Source organism: Lagenorhynchus albirostris, chromosome 2, assembly GCF_949774975.1.
Source record: "Lagenorhynchus albirostris chromosome 2, mLagAlb1.1, whole genome shotgun sequence".
Lineage (NCBI taxonomy): Eukaryota > Metazoa > Chordata > Mammalia > Artiodactyla > Delphinidae > Lagenorhynchus > Lagenorhynchus albirostris.
In genome coordinates, this window is record NC_083096.1 from 106,177,911 (window position 1) to 106,199,185 (window position 21,275).

Sequence of the window (21,275 nt, forward strand, 5' to 3'; positions counted from 1 at the left end):
CTTGATCCTTTGTATTTCTGCAGTGTCAGTTGTTACCTCTCCTTTTTCATTTCTGGTTCTATTGATTTGAGTCTTCTTTTTTTTTCTTGATGAGTCTGGCTAATGGTTTATCAATTTTGTTTATCTTCTCAAAGAACCAGCTTTTAGTTTTATTGATCTTTGCTGTTGTTTCCTTCATTTCTTTTTCATTTATTTCTGATCTGGTCTTTATGATTTCTTTCCAACTGCTTACTTTGGGATTTTTTTTGTTCTTCTTCCTCTAATTGCTTTAGGTGTAAGGTTACGTTGTTTGTTTGAGTTATTTCTTGTTTCCTGAGGTAGGATTGTATTGCTATAAACTTCCCTCTTAGAACTGCTTTTGCTGCATCCCATAGGTTTTGGGTCCTCGTGTTTTCATTGTCATTTGTTTCTAGGGATTCCTTGATTTCCTCTTTGATTTCTTCAGTGGTCTCTTGGTTATTAAGTAGCATATTCTTTAACCTCCATGTGTTTCTATTTTTTATCGATTTTTTTTCCTGAAATTGATATCTAGTCTCATAGCTTTGTGGTCAGAAAAGATACTTGGTATGATTTCAATTTTCTTAACTTTACCAAGGCTTGATTTGTGACCCAAGATATGATCTATCCTGGAGAATGTTCCATGAGCACTTGAGAAGAAAGTGTATTCTGTTGTTTTTGGATGGAAAGTCCTATAAATATCAATTTAGTCCATCCTGTTTAACGTATCATTTAAAGCTTGTGTTTCCTTATTTATTTTCATTTTGGATGATCTGTCCATAGGTGAAAATGGGGTGTTAAAGTCCCCTACTATGATTGTGTTACTGTCGATTTCCCCTTTTATGGCTGTTAGCATTTGCCTTATGTATTGAGGTGCTTCTATGTTGGGTGCATAAATATTTACATTTGTTATATCTTCTTCTTGGATTGATCCCTTGATCATTATGTAGTGTCCTTCTTTGTCTCTTGTATTAGTCTTTATTTTCAAGTCTATTTTGTCTGATATGAGAATTGTACTCCAGCTTTCTTTTGATTTCCATTTGCATGGAATATCTTTTTTCATCCCCTCACTTTCAGTCTGTATGTGTTCCTAAGTCTGAAGTGGGCCTCTTGTAGACAGCATATATATGGGTCTTGTTTTTGTATCTATTTAGCCACTCTGTGTCTTTTGGTTGGATCATTTAATCCATTTACATTTAAGGTAATTATCGATATGTGTGTTCCTATTACCATTTGTTTTGGGTTTGTTTGTTATTGTAGGTCTTTTCCTTCTCTTGAGTTTCCAGCCTGGAGAAGTTCCTTTAGCATTTGTTGTAATGCTGGTTTGGTGGTGCTGAATTCTCTCAGCTTTTGCTTGTCTGTAAAGTTTTTAATTTCTCTGTCGAATCTGAATGAATTCTTTGCTGGGTACAGTAATCTTGGTTGTAGGTTTATCCCTTTCATCACTTTAAATGTGTCTTGCCACTCCCTTCTTGCTTGCAGAGTTTCTGCTGAAAGATTAGCTCTTAACCTTATGGTTATTCCCTTGTATGTTATTTGTTGTTTTTCCCTTGCTGCTCTTAATATTTGTTCTTTGTATTTAATTTTTGATAGTTTGATTAATATGTGTCTTGGTGTGTTTCTCCTTGGCTTTATCCTGTGTGGGACTCTCTGCACTGCCTGGACTTTATTGACTATTTCCTTTCCCATATTAGGGAAGTTTTCAACTATAATCTCTTCAAATATTTTCTTGGTCCCTTTCCTTTTCTCTTCTTCTTCTGGGACCATATAATTCGAATGTTGGTGTGTTTAATGTTGTCCCAGAGGTCTCTGAGTCTGTCCTCAAATCTTTTCATTCTTTTTCCTTTATTTTGCTCTGCAATAGTGATTTCCACTATTTTATCTTCCATGTCACTTATCCGTTCTTCTGCCTCAGTTATTCTGCTATAGATTCCCTCTAGAGAATATTTAATTTCATTTATTGTGCTGTTCATCATTGTTTGCTCTTTAGTTCTTCTAGATCTTTGTTATTTTCTCCATTCTGTTTCCAAGATTTTGGATCATCTTTACAATCATTACTGTGAATTCTTTTTCAGGTAGACTGCCTATTTCCTCTTCACTTGTTTGGTCTGGTGCATTTTTACCTTGCTCCTTCATCTGCTGTGTGTTTCTCTGTCTTCTCATTTTGCTTAACTTACTGTGTTTGCGGTCTCCTTTATGCGGGCTGCAGGTTCGTAGTTCCCATTGTTTTTGGTGTCTGCCCCCAGTGGCTTAGGCTGTTTCAGTGGGTTGTGCAGGCTTCCTGGTGAAGGGGACTAGTGCCTGTGTTCTGGTGGCTGAGGCTGGATCTTGTCTTTCTGGTGGGCAGGACCACGTCCAGTGGTGTGTTTTGGGGTGTTTGTGACCTTATTATTATTTTAGGCAGCCTCTCTGGTAATGGATGGATGGGGTCGTGTTCCTGTCTTGCCAGTTGTTTGGCATAGGGTGTCGAGCACTGTAGATTGCTGGTTGTTGATTGGAGCTACGTCTTAGCATTGAGATTGAGAGCTTTCGCCGTGTGATATTACGTGGAGCCGGGAGGTCTCTAGTGGATCAAAGTCCTGAACTCGGCTCTCCCTCCTCAGAGGCACAGGCCTGATACCCAGCTGGAGCACCAAGCCACACGGCCAGGCACGTGGGGAGTTTCTTGCCTTTTGGGCGTCTGAGATTCTGCCAGGATTCAGTAGGTGTTCTGTAGGAGTTTTTCCACATGTAGTTGTATTTCTGATGTATTTGTGGGGAGGAAGATGACCTCCATGTCTTACTCCTCTGCCATCTTGAAGGTCTCCCCACTAATTTTCTTTATTCTACATTATACACACAACAAAGTCTCAGGATAACAACACCAAAGTGCACTTTTTTTTTTTTTTGGTCACACTGTGCAGCTTGTGGGATCTTAGATCCCTGACCAGTGATCGAACCCATGCCCCCTGCTGTGGAAGCACAGAATCCTAGCCACTGGGCTGCCACAGAATTCCCCAAAGTGCACTCTTAATGTCATTATTAAAAATACTTTAAGGTTTTTATGGTAAATATTTTTATTCTTAGACTATATCTCACTAGGCATGTGTAATCAAATTACTGTGTTTTAACATTACTTGGAATAGATCTTCTGTGTGTGGGTATCCCACCAACTGGCTACACATGTACTATTTTATTTATTATTTTATTTTCTGTTGTTTGAATAGTTTTTAAGAATTAATTCTGACGGATAGTAATGTAAAACATTTACAGTGTTCCATAGCAAATCTACAAAACAAACACTAAATGTTGTTAATACTTGAGGCATAGGCAGTCTACCATACAGCTCTTCCTTATTCACTTGGTTCTATTTTCACTGCTTTGTGAAAGGCCCAGTAAAGGGAGCAATTAACAGGTACTGGGGAATGTGAGAGCAGCAGCTACCTACCAAAGTAATCTAAACAGTCATGTTCTCTGAATAGTATAGGTAGTTATAATAAACAGTAATTGCAGTGAATGATGGCAAAAGAGGACATACAGAACTACTCTGTGAGCCGAGGAGCACTCATCCTCCTCTTTAAAGAATTCAGAGGAGCTTCCACTTCTGGGTAGGATGAGGTAATTTGGGACAGGCCAATGCTCTGATAGCAGCAATTATAAAAGCCTACGTAAGTTATAAAAATTACAATTTTTAGGACATCTATGAAAGCGAACTAAAGGCACTAAAATTCCAGAGAGGGAGAGCCATTCCAGGGCTGAGGAGTCAAGGATCCATAGGCTCTTAATTAAAAGGCCGGGTAAGCCATGCCTTAAAAAGGGTTTATATGATCAGCTACTCACCATGTTTGCCTGACAGAGAAAAAAAGAAACCCTCTATGGTGGAATATAACATAATCTGGAATCTGTAGATATAATGTCTGCCATACAATAAAAAAATTGTGAGACTTGCAAAGAGGAAGGGCCATATGACTCATAATTAACTATATAAGAAAATGAAGCAACTCTGTGGATGATTCAAATGGTGGCGTTGGCATTTAAAGATTGTAAAACAACTATGATTAATATTTTCAAGAAAATAGAGGAAAAAAAAGACGAAATGAATGAAATGATGGAAATTTTAACCAGAAAATTGGAATCCATACAGAGATTTAAGTGAACTTCCTAGAACTGAAAAATAAAATATCTGAAGTGAAGAACTCTTTGGGTAGGTTTAGTAATAGATTGGATATGGCCAAACACAGGATTTGTGAACTGTTAGACATATCAATAGAAAATGTCTAAATGGAAGCCCAGAGATAAGAGAACAGAAAGAACAGAAAAGAGCATAATACTCAAAGTGCTAACATATGCGTAAAGGCTGAGAAGCACTGTAGAGAAAGAATGGGACAAATGCAATATTTAAAGAGACAATGGCTGAGAACATTCCAAAATAATGAAAGACATCAACTCACAGAGTTTAGAATTTCAGCAAACCCAAGCAGAGACAAATACATAGAAAACCACACTGGGGCACAATATAGCAGAACTGCTGAAAATCTTCAAAAGCAAACACAGAAAAACTACACACTACCCTCAAAGGGCAACAGTGAAACTGATAGCTAACTTCTCAGCAGTGATGATGGAAACCAGAAGATAATGGAACAATAGCTTCAGAATGTTGCCAGCCTAGATTTCCATGTGCAGTGAAAAATATCCTTCAAAAATTAAAGTGAAATCGAGACATTTTGAGAAAAAAAATAACTGAAGGAATTAATTATTACTGCTAAATTTATCAGCCAAATTTATTGGATTTGGTTCTTTGAAAAGATGAATAAATTTAAGAAGTCCCTACCAAGACTGATAAAGAAGAGATAAAACATGAATTAACAATATCAGACTTCCCTGGTGGCACGGTGGTTAAGAATCTGCCTGCCAATGCAGGGAACATGGGTTCAGGCTGTGTTCCGGGAGGATCCCCCGTGCCGCAGAACAGCTGGGCCCATGTGCCACACCTGCTGAGCCTGCGCTCTAGAGCCTGTGAGCCACAACTGCTGAGCCGCATGCCACAACTATTGAAGCCTGCGTGCCTGGAGCCCATGCTCCACAAGGGGAGAGGCCACCACAGTAAGAGGCCTGCGCACTGCAGTGAGGAGTGGCCCCCACTTGCCACAGCTGGAGGGGGCCTGCATGCAGCAACGAAGACCCAATGCAACCAAAACTAAATAAAATAAATTAATTAATTTTAAAAAAATATCAAGAATGAAAAAGGTGATATTATTACAGATCCTACAGGCGTAAAAAAGACCTCAACAAGATATGAATAACTTTATACCAATAAATTTGACATAATTTGGGTAAAAAGGACAAATACCTTGAGGAGAAATCTTACCAAAACTGACAGAAGAAATAGAAAATCTGAGTAGTCTTAACACTAATAATGAATTGGAAGCAATTTAAAAAAAATCTTTCCATAAAGAAACCCTGAGCCTTAGATAACTTCATTGGTAAAATTTTCCAAATATTTAGGAAGAAATAACATCAAACTTACCCAAACTTTTCCAGAAAAAAAGAAAGAATATTTTCTAATATTTTAATTTTTTTGAAGGCCAGCATGACTTTGATTTCAAATCCTGACAAGGACATTAAAAGAAAGAGAAATTATTCATCAGTCTATTCATGAATATAAATCCAAATGTTCTTAACAAAATATTAGCGAGTGGAATCCAGCCACATATTTAAAAAGCATAATACAGCACAGTTAAGTATGGCTTATTCCATACATGCAAGAGAGCCTTAGCATTTAAAAATGGATCAATATAATCCTTACATTAACAGGGCAAAGAAAAAAAAGGAAAAAAAACGTGATCCTCTTGATAGATGTCAAAAAAACTTGGACAAAAATTCAATGTTAATTTTTCATGAAAAATATATAGCAAATGTATATATATAGCAAATACACAATAGTGAAATATTTTTAAACTTTTCTATTTAAATGGAGAATGATGAATGTTCTCTCTTACTATTCAATACTTCTTTTCAACATTGTGCTAGAAGTCCTAGTCAGTACAATTATATAGAAAAAAATATAAGGGATAAGGGTTAGGAAGAAAGAAATAAACTGTCATTACTTGAAAGCAACATGATTATGTACCTAGAAAATATAAAAGACTCTATGGACACACTATTAGAATTAATATATATATTTAGAAACATCACTGGATAAAGAGTCAATATTAAAAATTGTACAATAACATCAAAAAAGAATAAAATACTTAATAAATTTAACAAAATAAGTGCAAGATGTGAACACTGCAAACTTCAAAACACCATTGTAAGAAATTAAAGAAGACCTAAATAAATGGAAAGATATGCCATGTTCATGGATTGGAAGTCTGAATATCATTAAGGTGGCAACATTTCCCAAATTAATTCACAGATTCAATACAGTCCTTATCAAAATTCTAGCTTTTTTTTTTTTTTGGCAGAAATTCACAAGCTGATTCTAAAATTCATATGCAAATGTAAGGGACTCAAAATAGCCAAATCAATCTTTAAAAAAAAGAACAAACATGGAGACTCACAATTCCTGATTTCAAAACTTACTATAAAACTACAGTAATCAAGGCAGTGTAGTACTGCATAATCAAGGCAGTGTAGTACTGCATAATAATAGACATATAGATCAAGAGAATATAATTGAAAGTACAGAAATAAATCTATACATCTATGGCCAATTGATTTTGAACAAAGATGCCAAAACAATTCAGTGGGGAAAGGATAGTATTGCAACAAATAGGGCTGGGCATCTGGATAAACAGTTGAATTAGTTTGAACCTCTACTTCATACTATATATAAAAATTTTCTCAAAATAGATTAATGACCTAAAGATAAGAATTAAAACTGTAAAACTCTTAGAAGAACACATGGGTGTATATTTTCTTGACGTTGGATTAGGCAGTAGTTTATTAGATACGACATCTGAAGCTCAAGCAACCAAAGAAAGAAAAACAGATGAATTGGACTTTATCAAGGTTAAAAATTTTTGTGCTTCAACTGACACTATCAAGAAAGTGAAATACAACCCAAAAGATGAGAAAATATTTGCAAATCATATATCTGATAAAGGACTAGAATCTAATATATATAAAGAAATCTTACAACTCAACAATAAAAACACAAGTAACCCAATTAAAACTGGTCAAAGAATTTAAGTAGACACTTTTCAAAGAAGAGCTACAAATGGCCAATATACAACATGAAAAGATGTCCAACATCATTAATCAATACAGAAATTCAAATCAAAACCACAGTGTGGTATCACCCAGTAGGATGGCTTTAATAAAAAGATGGACAGTAACAAGTGTTGGCAAAGATGCAGAGAAATTGAAACCCTCATGCTTTGGTAGTAGGGATATGAAATGGTGCAGCTGCTTTGGAAAACATTTTGTCAGTTCCTCAAGAAGTTAAACATAGAATTACCCAGGAATTTCTCCTCTAGGTATATATCCAAACAAATTGAAAAATATTCATACAAAAACTTGTACATGAATGTTTATAGCAGCATTATTCATAACAGCCAAAAAGTAGAAACAACCCAAATATCCATCAACTAATAGATAAGTAAAATGTGGTACATTCATTCAATGGAATATTATTCAGCCACAAAGAGGAATAAACTACTGATACATGCTACAACATGGATGAACCTTGAAAATATTATGCTAATGAGAGAAGCCAGTCACAAAAGATCAGATATTGTATGATTCCATTTATGTGAATGTCTAGGATAGGCATATACATAATCACAGGAAGTAGATTAGTGATTCCAGCGGCAAGGGGTAGGAAGAAATGAGGAGTGACTACTAGTGGGTTCATGATTTCTTTTTGTGGTGATGACAGTGTTCTGGAATTAGATAGTTATGATGGTTGTACGACCTTGGAAATATACTAAAAACCCACTGAATCATGTACTTTAAAAAGGTCTTTGTGGTATGAATTCTATTTCAATTAAAAAATTTAAACATCAGTTGTATTACTACTTACCAGCAAAAAAAATGATAGAAATCATAATTCTGAAAATACCATTTACAATAGCATTAGAAATCTCAAATATCTAGTAATACAGTAGCAAAAGATGACAGACCACACTACAGGAAAACTAGAAATCTCATGGTGTATATGTTTAGATATAAAAAAGGAAGAAGGTTTCTGTCTATCTTTCAATGACTCCCTTTTTCTTAGAACTGACTGCCACATCACAGAAGTAGGTTGTTTGTCTTGTTTGTACTGCATTCTCCTCGGACCCCCGTTCTGGCCACTATTTTTCTGACAGCAAAATTATCAGGAGCCAGAGTGACCTTCTTTCATTCAGTTCAAAGTCCAAATTCCTAGAAGAAAAGAAATACCTCAGTTTAAGAAAGACAATTTAGAATTAGGACTGCACTAAGAGAATATAAAATCAGAGCTGTCGGTGGCCATCCTTTACCATGTACAGAAACAATCAAAGTTAGTTGGACCATGTAAGAGAAGACTAAATCAGAGGTATGGAAAGAAGCAAAGGTGAGAAGGCCAGAGCTGAAGTTCTGATGACTTTCCATTTCTTGGTTTCAGTCCCTCGTGATGCCTAGCTGCATTGCTGCTTTTGGATTCTGTGAGATAGCTATGTTCATGTAATACATTTCCACCACCCACCACATGGGTTTTTTTTTTAATAGCTTGAATTGTTTCTGTTGCTTGCAACTGTAGTGAAAATTACGATGTTTACTATACTTCCTACTAGCATGAGACTTTTTTTTTTTTTGCGGTACGCGGGCCTCTCACTGCTGTGGCCCCTCCCGTTGCGGAGCACAGGCTGCGTCCCGGACGCGCAGGCTCCGTCCCGGATCAGCGGCCATGGCTCACCGGCCCAGCCGCTCCGTGGCATGCGGGATCCTCCCAGACCGGGGCACGAACCCGCGTCCCCTGCATCGACAGGCGGACTCTCAACCACTGCGCCACCAGGAAAGCCCTAGCATGAGACTTTTATGAGAGCAAAAGTCCCCCACATTTTCAGCATAACCCTGTGGAAAACAGATAAAAGATGCTCCCTATCAGGCAAATGTTTTATTATACACATACCCCCTTCACATACATATATTATATATAAAACCATCCCAAATCTTATGAACATTCTGATTATATAATTCAGTTCTTATGTGCAAATTCAAGTATCCCCAAATAAAGTTGGGTAATTATACCTTTATATATAACATACATACACTATCTGCATTTTCTTTCTCAGTAACTTACACAATGAAGGGGTCATAGATTTACCCTACTAAGGTTGTGACAACAGCCTTTTCAAAACAATACAGATTTCAGTTTTTCTGACCTCTTGTCAGACCATTTTATTAAATGATAAAAACTGATATTTTGTTCAGAGAATATGGTTGCTAAATGATTGTTTCCAAATGTGCTTGTAGGTTCAACAAATATTTTAATATTTTATATTGTCAAATTGTAGGACCATATTTAAAAACAGAAGTATGCACCTTAGAGTACAAATATAATTAGAATTTTTTTTATGCTTCCTACAACTCTTTCAAAAAATTTTATTTTTTAGTTGTTTCTCACAGTTATAGTCCAAGAGATAAAATTTTTGTAAAATTTTAGGAAAAATATTTTTGCTATTTTTAAGATTAGGCAGTGTGAAAAATACACCTTTTTAGTTGTAAATTTTTTTAACTTTTATTTTTATCATTTAAACTTCTTATCCTTTAAATGCATTCTCAATAAGAAATATGGGCTTTGTTTACTTTGAAGAAAATTGATTTGACATTAATAAGTTCATCTGCATTTGCTATGCCATTTTGAGTGTGAAAATTTAATGTACTTGAAGAATGCAAGGATAAAACCAGTGCCCAAGCAGTTTGGAAGTGTGCACATTTAAATACTAGTCAAAAGGCGTCTGCTTTTCTTTGTACTCTTTGGTGTATACATGCATTAAATTGCAAAATTAAGGACTCCAATTCATTAGTGCTATCCTTTTCTTGATAAATAACAAAATGATAGTGTAATATTTGACAAAAAAAATGAAAGGAGATTTGCTTTCTCATTTAAAAAGTAAAATTATAAATATGATTAGCATATATCAGGAACTGCAAAATAAAAAGTAATATTCTTTTAAAAATATTAATTCCAGTAGCTTATGCACAGACCACATTATTTGAATTTATAGTTAGGATGTGAAGCTGTGTCAGGGATGCCTCCTATTTTTAATTTTTTTCTGGATTTTTTTTTTTTAAGCAACTGACCCTTACCCCACTGGTCATTATCGACCCTGTTAAAGTAATTCTAAGTATTTACTTCAAATATATTTCTAGTTCACATTAATGATTTATTTTGCTTTAAATACTTGGAAACGGGAACTTTAGAAACATGTAAATTAATATATTATGTGACAGAACTAAGAAAAAATATGCATTTCAGATTATGATAGTGATGGGGTATGGGATCTGTTAATTTTACACCTAAGTGTACAGCTTAGGTCAGTTTTCTCTCAGAACCGTATTTTTCCCTCAGAACCTTATTTTTCCAATTGACAATCTCTGTAAGCTTGTGTTTGTTAATAAGACAAATTCAGACAGTTCTCAGACTTAGGGAGTGGAGTTGCACTTATATATAAGTGGAGGAGCACTTATATTTTCTAAGTATCATTTCTAACAGAAATACAGTAGAAGTTTTGTCACTTAGGTAGTAATAGCCGTATGCTAGTATTCTGTAAACAAACTTGTATATAGTTCTCATTCCTAGCAAGACTTGCCAACACTGCCTTGAAATTTTGGGGTGTCCCCAGAATCTCTATAATTAGATTTCCAGATCCTAGTTAGTTTCCACCACTGGGAACAAATGTGTATAGTCATTGTGCACCATCTTGTGGTAATGTTTAGAAGTTCATCTATTAGAAATTGTTGGATAAGGGACAAAGAGACTCCTTATCACTTACTTCAAAACAACAACCTTCCAGGCGTTTCTTCCTATTCTTCCCACCCCACAAACTGTAGATTCCTTCCCTAAGTAAATTAAATGCATTATATGGGGAGAACTAAGGCAGCTAGTATAACTAGTAAAGCAGGGTGGTTGAGAGATCAGGCTCTGGAATTAGACCACCTGAATTAGAATCTCAAATTTGCTACTTATTATTTCATAGTTTTGAACATGTTACTTAACCTCTTTATGAATTAATTTTCTCATCTGTGGAGATATAATAGGACTGCTGTATAAGCAGACAACCAAGGATGAAGAGACATTTGAGGAAAATTTGGAACATGTGAAAGAAAGCCCAAAATAAGTAAACAGAAAGTGGACGAAAGAACAACCAGATAATTCAGAGATGTAATAAAACGTAATATAAACTAATCAGTAACATCAGAGAAATTAAAGACTAAATTGAAACCATAAAACAGAATAGCATGCTGTGAAAAAAATAAAAATTAAAGAAGAAGAGCGAGCACAGGGAAGTAAAAATTATGATTTGAAAAAAAAAAAAAAACAGCTTAGCTGGAGAGCCAGAAAATAAAATCAGTATAATCTGAATGAAAGCAAAAAGACAAGGAGACAGAAAACATGAGACAAGAGGGCAATCTGGAGTCTGATACCCGACTAATAAAAGTTTCAGAAAGACAGAACAAACAAATCAGAATAAATAATTTGAGAAGATTCACTAGACTTAAAGTGAGACATATATCTGTGCATCAAAAAGGCTTACTTAGTGCTGGTTAGGATGAATGAAAGAAGATCTACAAAGGAAGCGATGTTTCAGAACATCATGGATAGAGAGAAAATCATAAATGTTTCCAAGGAACAAAAATTGAAGTAGTTTTAATGTTTTTATCAGCAACACTGGATGGTAGAAGACAGTGGACTTAAAAATCCAGGGGGAAAATTATTTCCAACCCCGTGTTCTATACCCAGGAAAACTATTAATTAAGTGTGAAAGTAAAATAAAGACATCTTAATACATTCAAGGATTCAGAAAGTTTAACTCTCATACATCCTTTCTCAGGCAGTTGTTCTAGGATGAGCACAATCAAACAAAGCAGTTAACCAATAAAGAAAAAGTCAAAGAATCCAGCAATAGTGGATTCAGCCCAGAAGCTTAATGAAAGGAAGTTCCAGGATGACAACTATAGCACAGGCCTAGATTGCGTTGGGAGGAAGATGGAGGGCTCAAGAAAGGAGATATATATTGGGGGAGTAAATGGGTGAGGTGTTTTCATATAGTTGCCTTTATCTTTGAAATATTGAATGAACTAAAGAAACTTTAGGTAGATATTGCTAGACTAAAAGTCAGTAAAACTTCAGGGAAAATAATATGTTGCTCAAGAAAGAAAAACACTCCACTTGATTCTGCATTAAAAATATTTTTACCTTCTATGTATCTCTCAAATTAGTCCATTCTCTTTGAATCTACTAATACTACCACTCTAGACTGTTACTGTAATTTTCTTTTATCTGCTCCGTCCTCTCTCAAATCCGTTCTCCTACAGTAGCCTCTTAACTAGTTTTCTTTTTTTTTTTTTTTTTGCGGTACACGGACCTCTCACTGTTGTGGCCTCTCCCATTGCGGAGCACAGGCTGTGGACGCGCAGGCTCAGCGACCAGGGCTCACGGGCCCAGCCGCTCCGCGGCATGTGGGATCTTCCCGGACCGGGGCACGAACCCGTGTCCCCTGCATCAGCAGGCGGACTCTCAACCACTGTGCCACCAGGGAAGCCCTTAACTAGTTTTCTTGCATCTACTCTGTCCTCTCTCAAATCTGTTCTCCATACTACACTCCATAGATTGCTTTTTTCAAAATGCAAATTCAGTTATGTCCCTTCTTTGGTTAAAACACTTCAGTGGCTCCCCATAGCTCCTAGAATAAAAGATCCACATCATTAACATCCACTACAAGGTTCCATACTAACACTAAGTCAATCAGTTCCTAAGTAGCAGTGGGGTGCCAGCTGCTATGTAGTCTTGCCTCACCTCCATAGGATTGACTGGTAAAGACACAAGAGACCCAAATATATTTAGACAGTTTACTACTTACACAGACAGCAAAACATGATCAGCATGGTATCAGTTGCATGCATCCATATCCCAGAGGATGACACTGAACTGGAGGGACCAGATGAGAATGATGGGTTGCTTTGTTTTTGAGGAGTCAACTCTAGGCTGCAGCTAAGCAACTTTATAGCCTACAGCTGTACCTGAAAGGGTCAAGGTGGAAATTCCTATGCCTTACTAGAACCAGGAGACAGATGAGAAACTGCCTCATGGCAGCCTTATGCAGGATAGGCAGCCTCCTGCAAGCTGAGGAGGCAGATGAGAAATAGCCTTTAACAGTTCCTCGCACGACTGCCTATCTTGACATGTCCCAGGGAGGATCCGAGGGCATTCTGTAACTAACAGAGCCTTGCCTAGGTGGAGACGTGCAATCACCAGGGTGCCATGGTGGAGCTGTTTCCCTAGGAATATAGGCTGATCTTACTACCACTGTAGTCTCATCTCATGCACTCTCATTTTTTGAGCATCAGCCACATTGACCTTCTTTTAATTTCTCCACGTGTCATGCTTTCTCTTGTTTTTGAGCTTTTTCTTGAAAAAAAGCTTTCTCTTGAAAGCTTCTTCATATGCTATCCCTTTCTTTCTCCTACCCTTTGCCTTGTTAATGCCATTCTTTTTTCAGTCCTCAGTCCAATTATCACTTCATTAGGAAAGTCTTCCAAGACATTCCTGACCAGGACCATTACCCCTGTTATGTAGCATTGTGCCCCTCTCCTTCATAGCACTCAGAACAATTTTATATTTACTTGTATAATCTTTAATTAATGTAATAATAGAGATAATACATACACTAATATATTAGTTTATTACTTAATTTTAAAATGCTATCACATACGTAATTTCATTTTATCTTTTTACCTCTGTGAGGTAACAAAACAAGTAGTAGTATTTTTTTTAATAAATTAATTAATTTATTTATTTATTTTTGGCTGCTTTGGGTCTTCATTGCTGCGTGCGGGCTTTCTCTAGTTGGGGCAAGCGGAGGCTACTCTTTGTTGTGGTGCACGGGCTTCTCATTGCAGTGGCTTCTCTTGTTGCGGAGCACAGGCTCTAGGTGCACAGGCTTCAGTAGTTGCAGCACATGGGCTCAGTAGTTGTGGCGCATGGGCTTAGCTGCTCCGCGGCATGTGGGATCTTCCCAGTCCAGGGCTCGAACCCGTGTCCCCTGCTTTGGCAGGCGGATTCTTAACCACTGCACCACCAGGGAAGTCCAAAACAGGTAGTATTATTTTTAATCCCTGCTGTTGTTGTTGTTTTTAACAGAGAACAATCCATATTAGAACGCATGTTTTCTTACTCTAGTTCAGAGTGCCCTGTACTTCACCACTGTGTTTTTCATGTAAATACATTAAATATAAAGCAGCATACAGTAGGTGAGAGGGGCAAAGAAAATGCCATAAGGGCTTGAAGGAGAGAGGAATCACTTCCAATTTAGGTGATCAGTATAGATCTCCATGATAGAGGTGCCATTTGAGTTGGTCATGAAAGCAGATAGATAGGCTTCTGGTAGACAAAGAAGGGTCTTCTAAGACAAGAGGTAATATCAAAGGTACAATCATAGAAAGGCTTGGGACTATTTGAACACTAATGGCAAGTGAATGTATGTTTTTGGATGTAGGGTTAATATGGGTGCTAGAAGGGAGGCTAGAATTACATTGTAGAGGACCTTAAACGTGGAATTAATTTTGTTGGCAGCAGGAAGTAACTAACGTTTCTAAGTGGGCAAATTATCTGATCAGAGTTGAATTTGGTGAGGATTAATTAAGCAACAGCATATAGATAAATTGTAGCATGGTAGGACTGGATTCAAGGAAAACAGAGATCATGAACTGGGGCAAAACTTCTCAACCAGTAAGCCGTGACATACCTTGTAAAGTATAACGTTGAAACCTTTCAGACAAGGATCACTAAGAGCATACCTATATTTGAGGAAAGTTAGGTATTTTTTAATTTGCTGCAGCAAAGGAGAGCACAGCACCTGCAGAACTGTGGGTCATCTCAGGGAATTGCGAGGAGCCTATTATAGGAGTTCAGCTTGTGCCAGGTGATTCTTAGAAGGGTTTGGGAGAAGCAGAGGTCAGTTCTAGATTGGGTGCTATCAGCAAGTGGGATATTGGATATTTTGGTATATCTTATCTTGGAGATGGGAGAAATAAAAAAATAGTAGTCATTTGTGTTAGCCAGAAGAGGGAGATGTTTAGTTATTTTTGTGGTTCTTCAGCGTCCTTGTCTCTACTTTCAGAAATAATTACACACTAGTCTTATATCTGTCTTCTACTACGATCATAGAGTGGCCTTATCTGATTATTGTTTATATTCTGCCGAAATTGTTTATGTTCAGTTGGGAACACTATGGTTCAGCTGTCAGCTACCAGCTGCCAGGGTTATTTTATTACTTTTTCAGTACCCAGTACATTGATCTGCTCAGCCCCCAAGGCATCTAACCAGTTGCCTCATATGGTGAGCAGCCTTATTCATTTACCCCTGGGTGCTATACATATATTATCATTGTTCAGATGTGCCATGCCTTGAAAAAGTTGATTGAGCAACACACTGAAAATGAAGAGTAAAGGACCGAGAAAGATTACAAAAGTTTTCAGAGCTCTTCACTACCTCCAACATTTCTAATTTAAAATCTGTGCTCCAGCAAAAATAAACTGATGTGTTTCTATAGTCTGTGGTTGGTTGCCTTTGGATATTATGCTGTCTATCTGGAACATCTTCCTCTGGTCCCCTTCTCATGTCCAGATCCTGTCTGTCCTTCAAGGACCACTTCAAATGTCTCTCCCTTCTCCCATGTTACTCGGAGAGTTAAAATCAAGAAAAAACCTACTTAAATATAATAAATGAAGAATAGATTATATATTTCGATATATTAATTCTAGCTTAGAGGGGTCAAGCTGGAAGCAATCTCTCCTTTCTATGAATTCATATAGCAAATTTGTTTATATCCCTAAAGCACTTATTTCTAACATTTATTAAATATGCATGGTGTCCTATCTACTAGCTGCTGTCAGTGGTACCATCAAAATGCCATGAGGTTTCCTTCTTTCCGGGTTCTTCAGGCTTAAGTATAAAGTAGAAAAAAAAAGTTTCAAAACTCCACCCTCATTCTTATCTCATTCAGCAGGAGTTAACTGATGTTCAGTGATATTTGGTTCTATTTATATCAGGGAGGTTAAGAGAAGCTTATAGGTGACTCAGTGCTCCTTGTGAAAAGCTGGGATGGGCCCCATAGTGGGCAGGGACTGATTGTTATCAGAATATCTTTTTAAAAATACATATTAAAGGGGTTAACTTTTGAGGGAGTGTGAAAATCATAATCTTTTTGTACTGCCAGAAAGGACAGAGCTGGATAAAAATTAATTATAATTAGTCACATTAATAGATGTAGTGAAAAAGAGGCTTTCTTTTCTTATATTAATTTAGGAATGACTGCCTGCAAAAAACCTGGGAACCGAGAATGTAAACATCACTGTAAAAATAAACATACATGTGGACACGACTGCTGTGAGTTCCATAAAACAAGTTTATTTCAGGTTTTAAAAATTGAAAGGTCATTGAAGAATAGTAATAATATCCTAATTATCTATGTATGATATTTATATTATGCAGCTTATAACTCAAATAATTTTCTTTCTTTTGTGGTTAACATTTTTAAAAAGTAAATATTAGATTAGAAATTTTGAAGAAATTTGGCTTTATATGAACAATACATAAAGTTTAATTTAAACAATCTAGAATTTCTTCTCATAGGTAAAAATGGAGTTGCACAGAAGTCAGAAATGAAAGAGTCAACAGTTTCTTCATATTTATCTGATTTAAGAAACAGAAATGCTGTTTCATCTCTTCCTCCAGTGAAACGTCTAAAGGTTAGTTTTAATAACATTTATCCCTTGTTCTGTAATTAAATGTATATGAATATCCCTTTATTCTGGGTATCAGGTAGGTGTCCACAGAGTACTTTAGAGTTACATAAAGGCTTGAGTAGGAAAATGACTATTATTCATAATACTGTTTCTATAGGAAAAGATACTATAGTTTTTAATAATTAATCTATAAATCCACTTTTGGTGCATAGGGGCATAGTGATACAGCCCTTTGCTTCATTAGCCTTTTTTTTTTTTTAAACCAGAGAAGAGGGATATGCAGCTTGCTTTGGTTCAGCAATTGAAACTAGAAACTCTTGCCCTTTTGTGACTCCATCTGTGGTGGACTGCGCTGGAAAGTCTGAAGTTGATTTTGATTGACGAACATAGATGAGTACTGAGCAAGAGTCTCCCTTTCAAGTGGTGAAGAAATGGGAGTCCCCACTGGTTGATAGGCTAGTCACTAGCAGACTTACTCTAAGCCTAAGTCATCATATCCAGGGCAAAATAATTGATCAGGCCACAAAACAGAACGAAGAAAATGGCAGAGTGCCTGATTCTTTTCTAGGTCTTTTTTTTAACATCTTTATTAGAGTATAATTGCTTTACAATGGTGTGTTAGTTTCTGCTTTATAACAAACTGAATCAGCTATACATGTACATATATCCCCATATCTCCTCCTTCTTGAGTCTCCCTCCCACCCTCCCTATCCCAAACCCTAGGTGGTCACAAAGCACTGAGCTGATCTCCCTGTGCTATGCGGCTGCTTTCCACTAGCTATCTCTTTTACATTTGGTAGTGTATATAAGTCCCTGCCACTCTCTCACTTCGACCCAGCTTACCCTTCCCCCTCCCCATGTCCTCAAATCCATTCTCCACATCTGCGTCTTTATTCCTGTCCTGCCCCTAGGTTTTTCATAACCATTTTTATCTTTCTTTTTTTTAGATTCCATATATATGTGTTAGCATACAGTATTTGTTTTTCTCTTTCTGACTTACTTCACTCTGTATGACAGACGCTACGTCCAACCACCTCACTACAGATAACTCAATTTCATTTCTTTTTATGGCTGAGTAATATTCCATTGTATATATGAGCCATGTCTTCTTTATCCATTCATCTGTCAGTGGCCACTTAGGTTGCTTCCATGTCCTGGCTATTGTAAATAGAGCTGCAATGAACATTGTGGTACATGACTCTTTTTGAATGATGGTTTTCTCAGGGTATATGCAATGCCAAGTAGTGGGATTGCTGGGTCACATGGTAGTTCTATTTTTAGTCTTTTAAGGAACCTCCATACTGTTCTCCATAGTGGCTGTATCAATTTACATTCCCACCAACAGTGCAAGAGGGTTCCCTTTTCTCCACACCCTGTCCAGCATTTATTGTTTGTAGATTTTTTGATGATGGCCATTCTTACTGGTGTGAGGTGATACCTCGTTGTACTTTTGATTTGCATTTCTCTAATGATTAGTGATGTGGAGCATCCTTTCATGTGTTTGTTGGCAATATGTTTATCTTCTTTGGAGAAATGTCTATTTAGGTCTTCTGCCCATTTGGGGATTGGGTTGTTTGTTTTTTTGATATTGAGTTGCATGAGCTGCTTGTAAATTTTGGAGATTAATCCTTTGTCAGTTGCTTCATTTGCAAATATTTTCTCCATGCTGAGGGTTGTTTTTTCATCTTGTTTATGGTTTCCTTTGCTGTGCAAAAGCGTTTAAGTTTCATTAGGTCCCATTGGTTTATTTTTGTTTTTATTTCCATTTCTCTAGGAGGTGGGTCAAAAAGGATCTTTCTGTGATTCATGTCATAGAGTGTTCTGCCTATGTTTTCCTCTAAGAGTTTTATAGTGTCTGCCCTTACATTTAGGTCTTTAATCCATTTTGAGTTTATTTTTGTGTATGGTGTTAGGGAGTGATCTAATTTCATTCTTTTACATGTAGCTGTCCAGTTTTCCCAGCACCACTTATTGAAGAGGCTGTATTTTCTCCATTGTATATTCTTGCCTCCTGTATCAAAAATAAGGTGACCATATGTGCATGGGTTTATCTCTGGGCTTTGCATCCTGTTCCACTGATCTATATTTCTGTTTTTGTGCCAGTACCATATTGTCTTGATTACTGTAGCTTTGAAGTATAGTCTGAAGTCAGGGAGCCTGATTCCTCCAGCTCCATTTTTATTTCTCAGGATTGCTTTGGCTATTCAGGGTCTTTTGTGTTTCCATACAAATTGTGAAATTTTTGGTTCTAGTTCTGTGAGAAATGGCATTGGTAGTTTGATAGGGATTGCACTGAATCTGTAGATTGCTTTGGGTAGTATAGTAATTTTCACAATGTTGATTCTTCCAATCCCAGAACATAGTATATCTCTCCTTCTGTTTGTATCATCTTTAATTTCTTTCATCAGTATCTTATAATTTTCTTCATACAGGTCCATGTCTCCTTTGGTAGGTTTATTCCTAGGTATTTTATTCTTTTTGTTACAATGGTAAATGGAATTGTTTCCTTAATTTCTCTTTCAGATTTTTCATTAGTGTATAGGAAGGCAAGAGATTTCTGTACATTAATTTTGTACCCGGCAACTTTACCAATTTCATTGATTAGCTCTAGTAGTTTTGTGGTAGAGTCTTTAGGATTCTCTATGTATAGTATCATGTCATCAGCAAACAGTGACAGCTTTACTTCTTCTTTCCGATTTAGATTCCTTTTATTTCTTTTTCTTCTCTGATTGCTGTCACTAAAACTTCCAAAACTATGTTGAATAATAGTGGTGAGAGTGGACAACCTTGTCTTGTTCCTGATCTTAGTGGAAATGGTATCAGTTTTTCACAATTGAGAATGATGTTGGCTGTGGGTTTGTCATATATGGCCTTTATTATGTTGAGGAAAGTTCCCTCTATGCCTACTTTCTGGTGAGTTTTTATCATAAATGGGTGTTGAATTTTGTCAAAAGCTTTTTCTGGGGCTTCCCTGGTGGTGCAAGTGGTTGAGAGTCCACCTGCCAATGCAGGGGACACAGGTTTGTGTCCCGGTCTGGAAGATCCCACATGCCACGGAGCAGCTGGGCCCGTGAGCCATGGCTGTTGAGCCTGTGCGTCTGGAGCCTGTTCTCTGCAACGGGAGATGCCACAGCAGTGAGAGGCCCGCATACTGAAAAAAAAAAAAAAAGCTTTTTCTGCATCTATTGAGATGATCCTATGGTTTTTCTCCTTCAATTTGTTAATATGGTGTATCACGTTGGTTGATTTGCATATATTGAGGAATCCTTGCATTCCTGGGATAAACCCCACTTGATCCTGGTGTATGATCCTTTTAATGTGCCATTGGATTCTCTTTGCTAGTATTTTGTTGAGGGGTTTTGCATCTATGGTCATCAGTGATATTGGCCTGTAGTTTTTTTTCTTTGTGACATCTTTGTCTGGTTTTGGTATCAGGGTGATGGTGGCCTCGTAGAATGAGTTTGGGAGTGTTCCTTCCTCTGCTATATTTTGGAAGAGTTTGAGAAGCATAGGTGTTAGCTGTTCTCTAAATGTTTGATAGAATTCTCCTGTGAAGCCATCTGGTCCTGGGCTTTTGTTTGTTGGAAGAGTTTTAATCACAGTCTCAATTTCAGTGCTTGTGATTGGTCTGTTTATATTTTCTGTTTCTTCCTGGGTCAGTCTCAGAAGGGTGTGCTTTTCTAAGAATTTGTCCACTTCTTCCAGGTTGTCCATTTTATTGGCATATAGTTGCTTGTAGTAATCTCTCATGAACCTTTGTATTTCTGCAGTGTCAGTTGTTACTTCTCCTTTTTCATTTCTGATTCGATTGATTTGAGTCTTCTCCCTTTTTTTTCTTGATGAGTCTGGCTAATGGTTTATCAATTTTGTTTATCTTCTCAAAGAACCGGCTTTTAGTTTTATTGATCTTTGATATTGTTTCCTTCATTTCTTTTTCATTTATTTCTGATCTGATCTTCATAATTTCCTTCCTTCTGCAAACTTTGAGGTTTTTTTGTTCTTCTTTCTCTAATTGCTTTAGAGGTAAGATTAGGTCGTATTTGAGATGTTTCTTGTTTCTTGAGGTAAGATTGTATTGATCTAAACTTCCCTCTTATAACTGCTTTTGCTGCATCCCATAGGTTTTGGGTCCTCGTGTTTTCATTGTCATTTGTTTCTAGATATTTTTTGAATCCCTCTTTGATTTCTTCAGTGATCTCTTGGTTATTAAGTAGTGTATTGTTTTGCCTCCATGTGTTTGTATTTTTTACCTTTTTTTTTTCCTGTAATTGATATCTAGTCTCATAGCTTTGTGGTCAGAAAAGATACTTGATATGATTTCAATTTTCTTAACTTTACCAAGGCTTGATTTGTGACCCAAG

General features: G+C 36.8%; 1 protein-coding gene across 1 annotated transcript in view; it reads left to right on the forward strand.

The window, feature by feature from the left end:
* Positions 1-21,275, forward strand: part of HFM1 (helicase for meiosis 1) — a 135,822-nt gene that overhangs the window by 90,800 nt on the left and 23,747 nt on the right. Inside the window, exons 30-31 of the mRNA XM_060142486.1 lie at positions 16,475-16,555; positions 16,802-16,917. Coding sequence (XP_059998469.1) covers positions 16,475-16,555; positions 16,802-16,917 — 197 coding nt within the window. The remainder of the gene's footprint in view (positions 1-16,474; positions 16,556-16,801; positions 16,918-21,275) is intronic.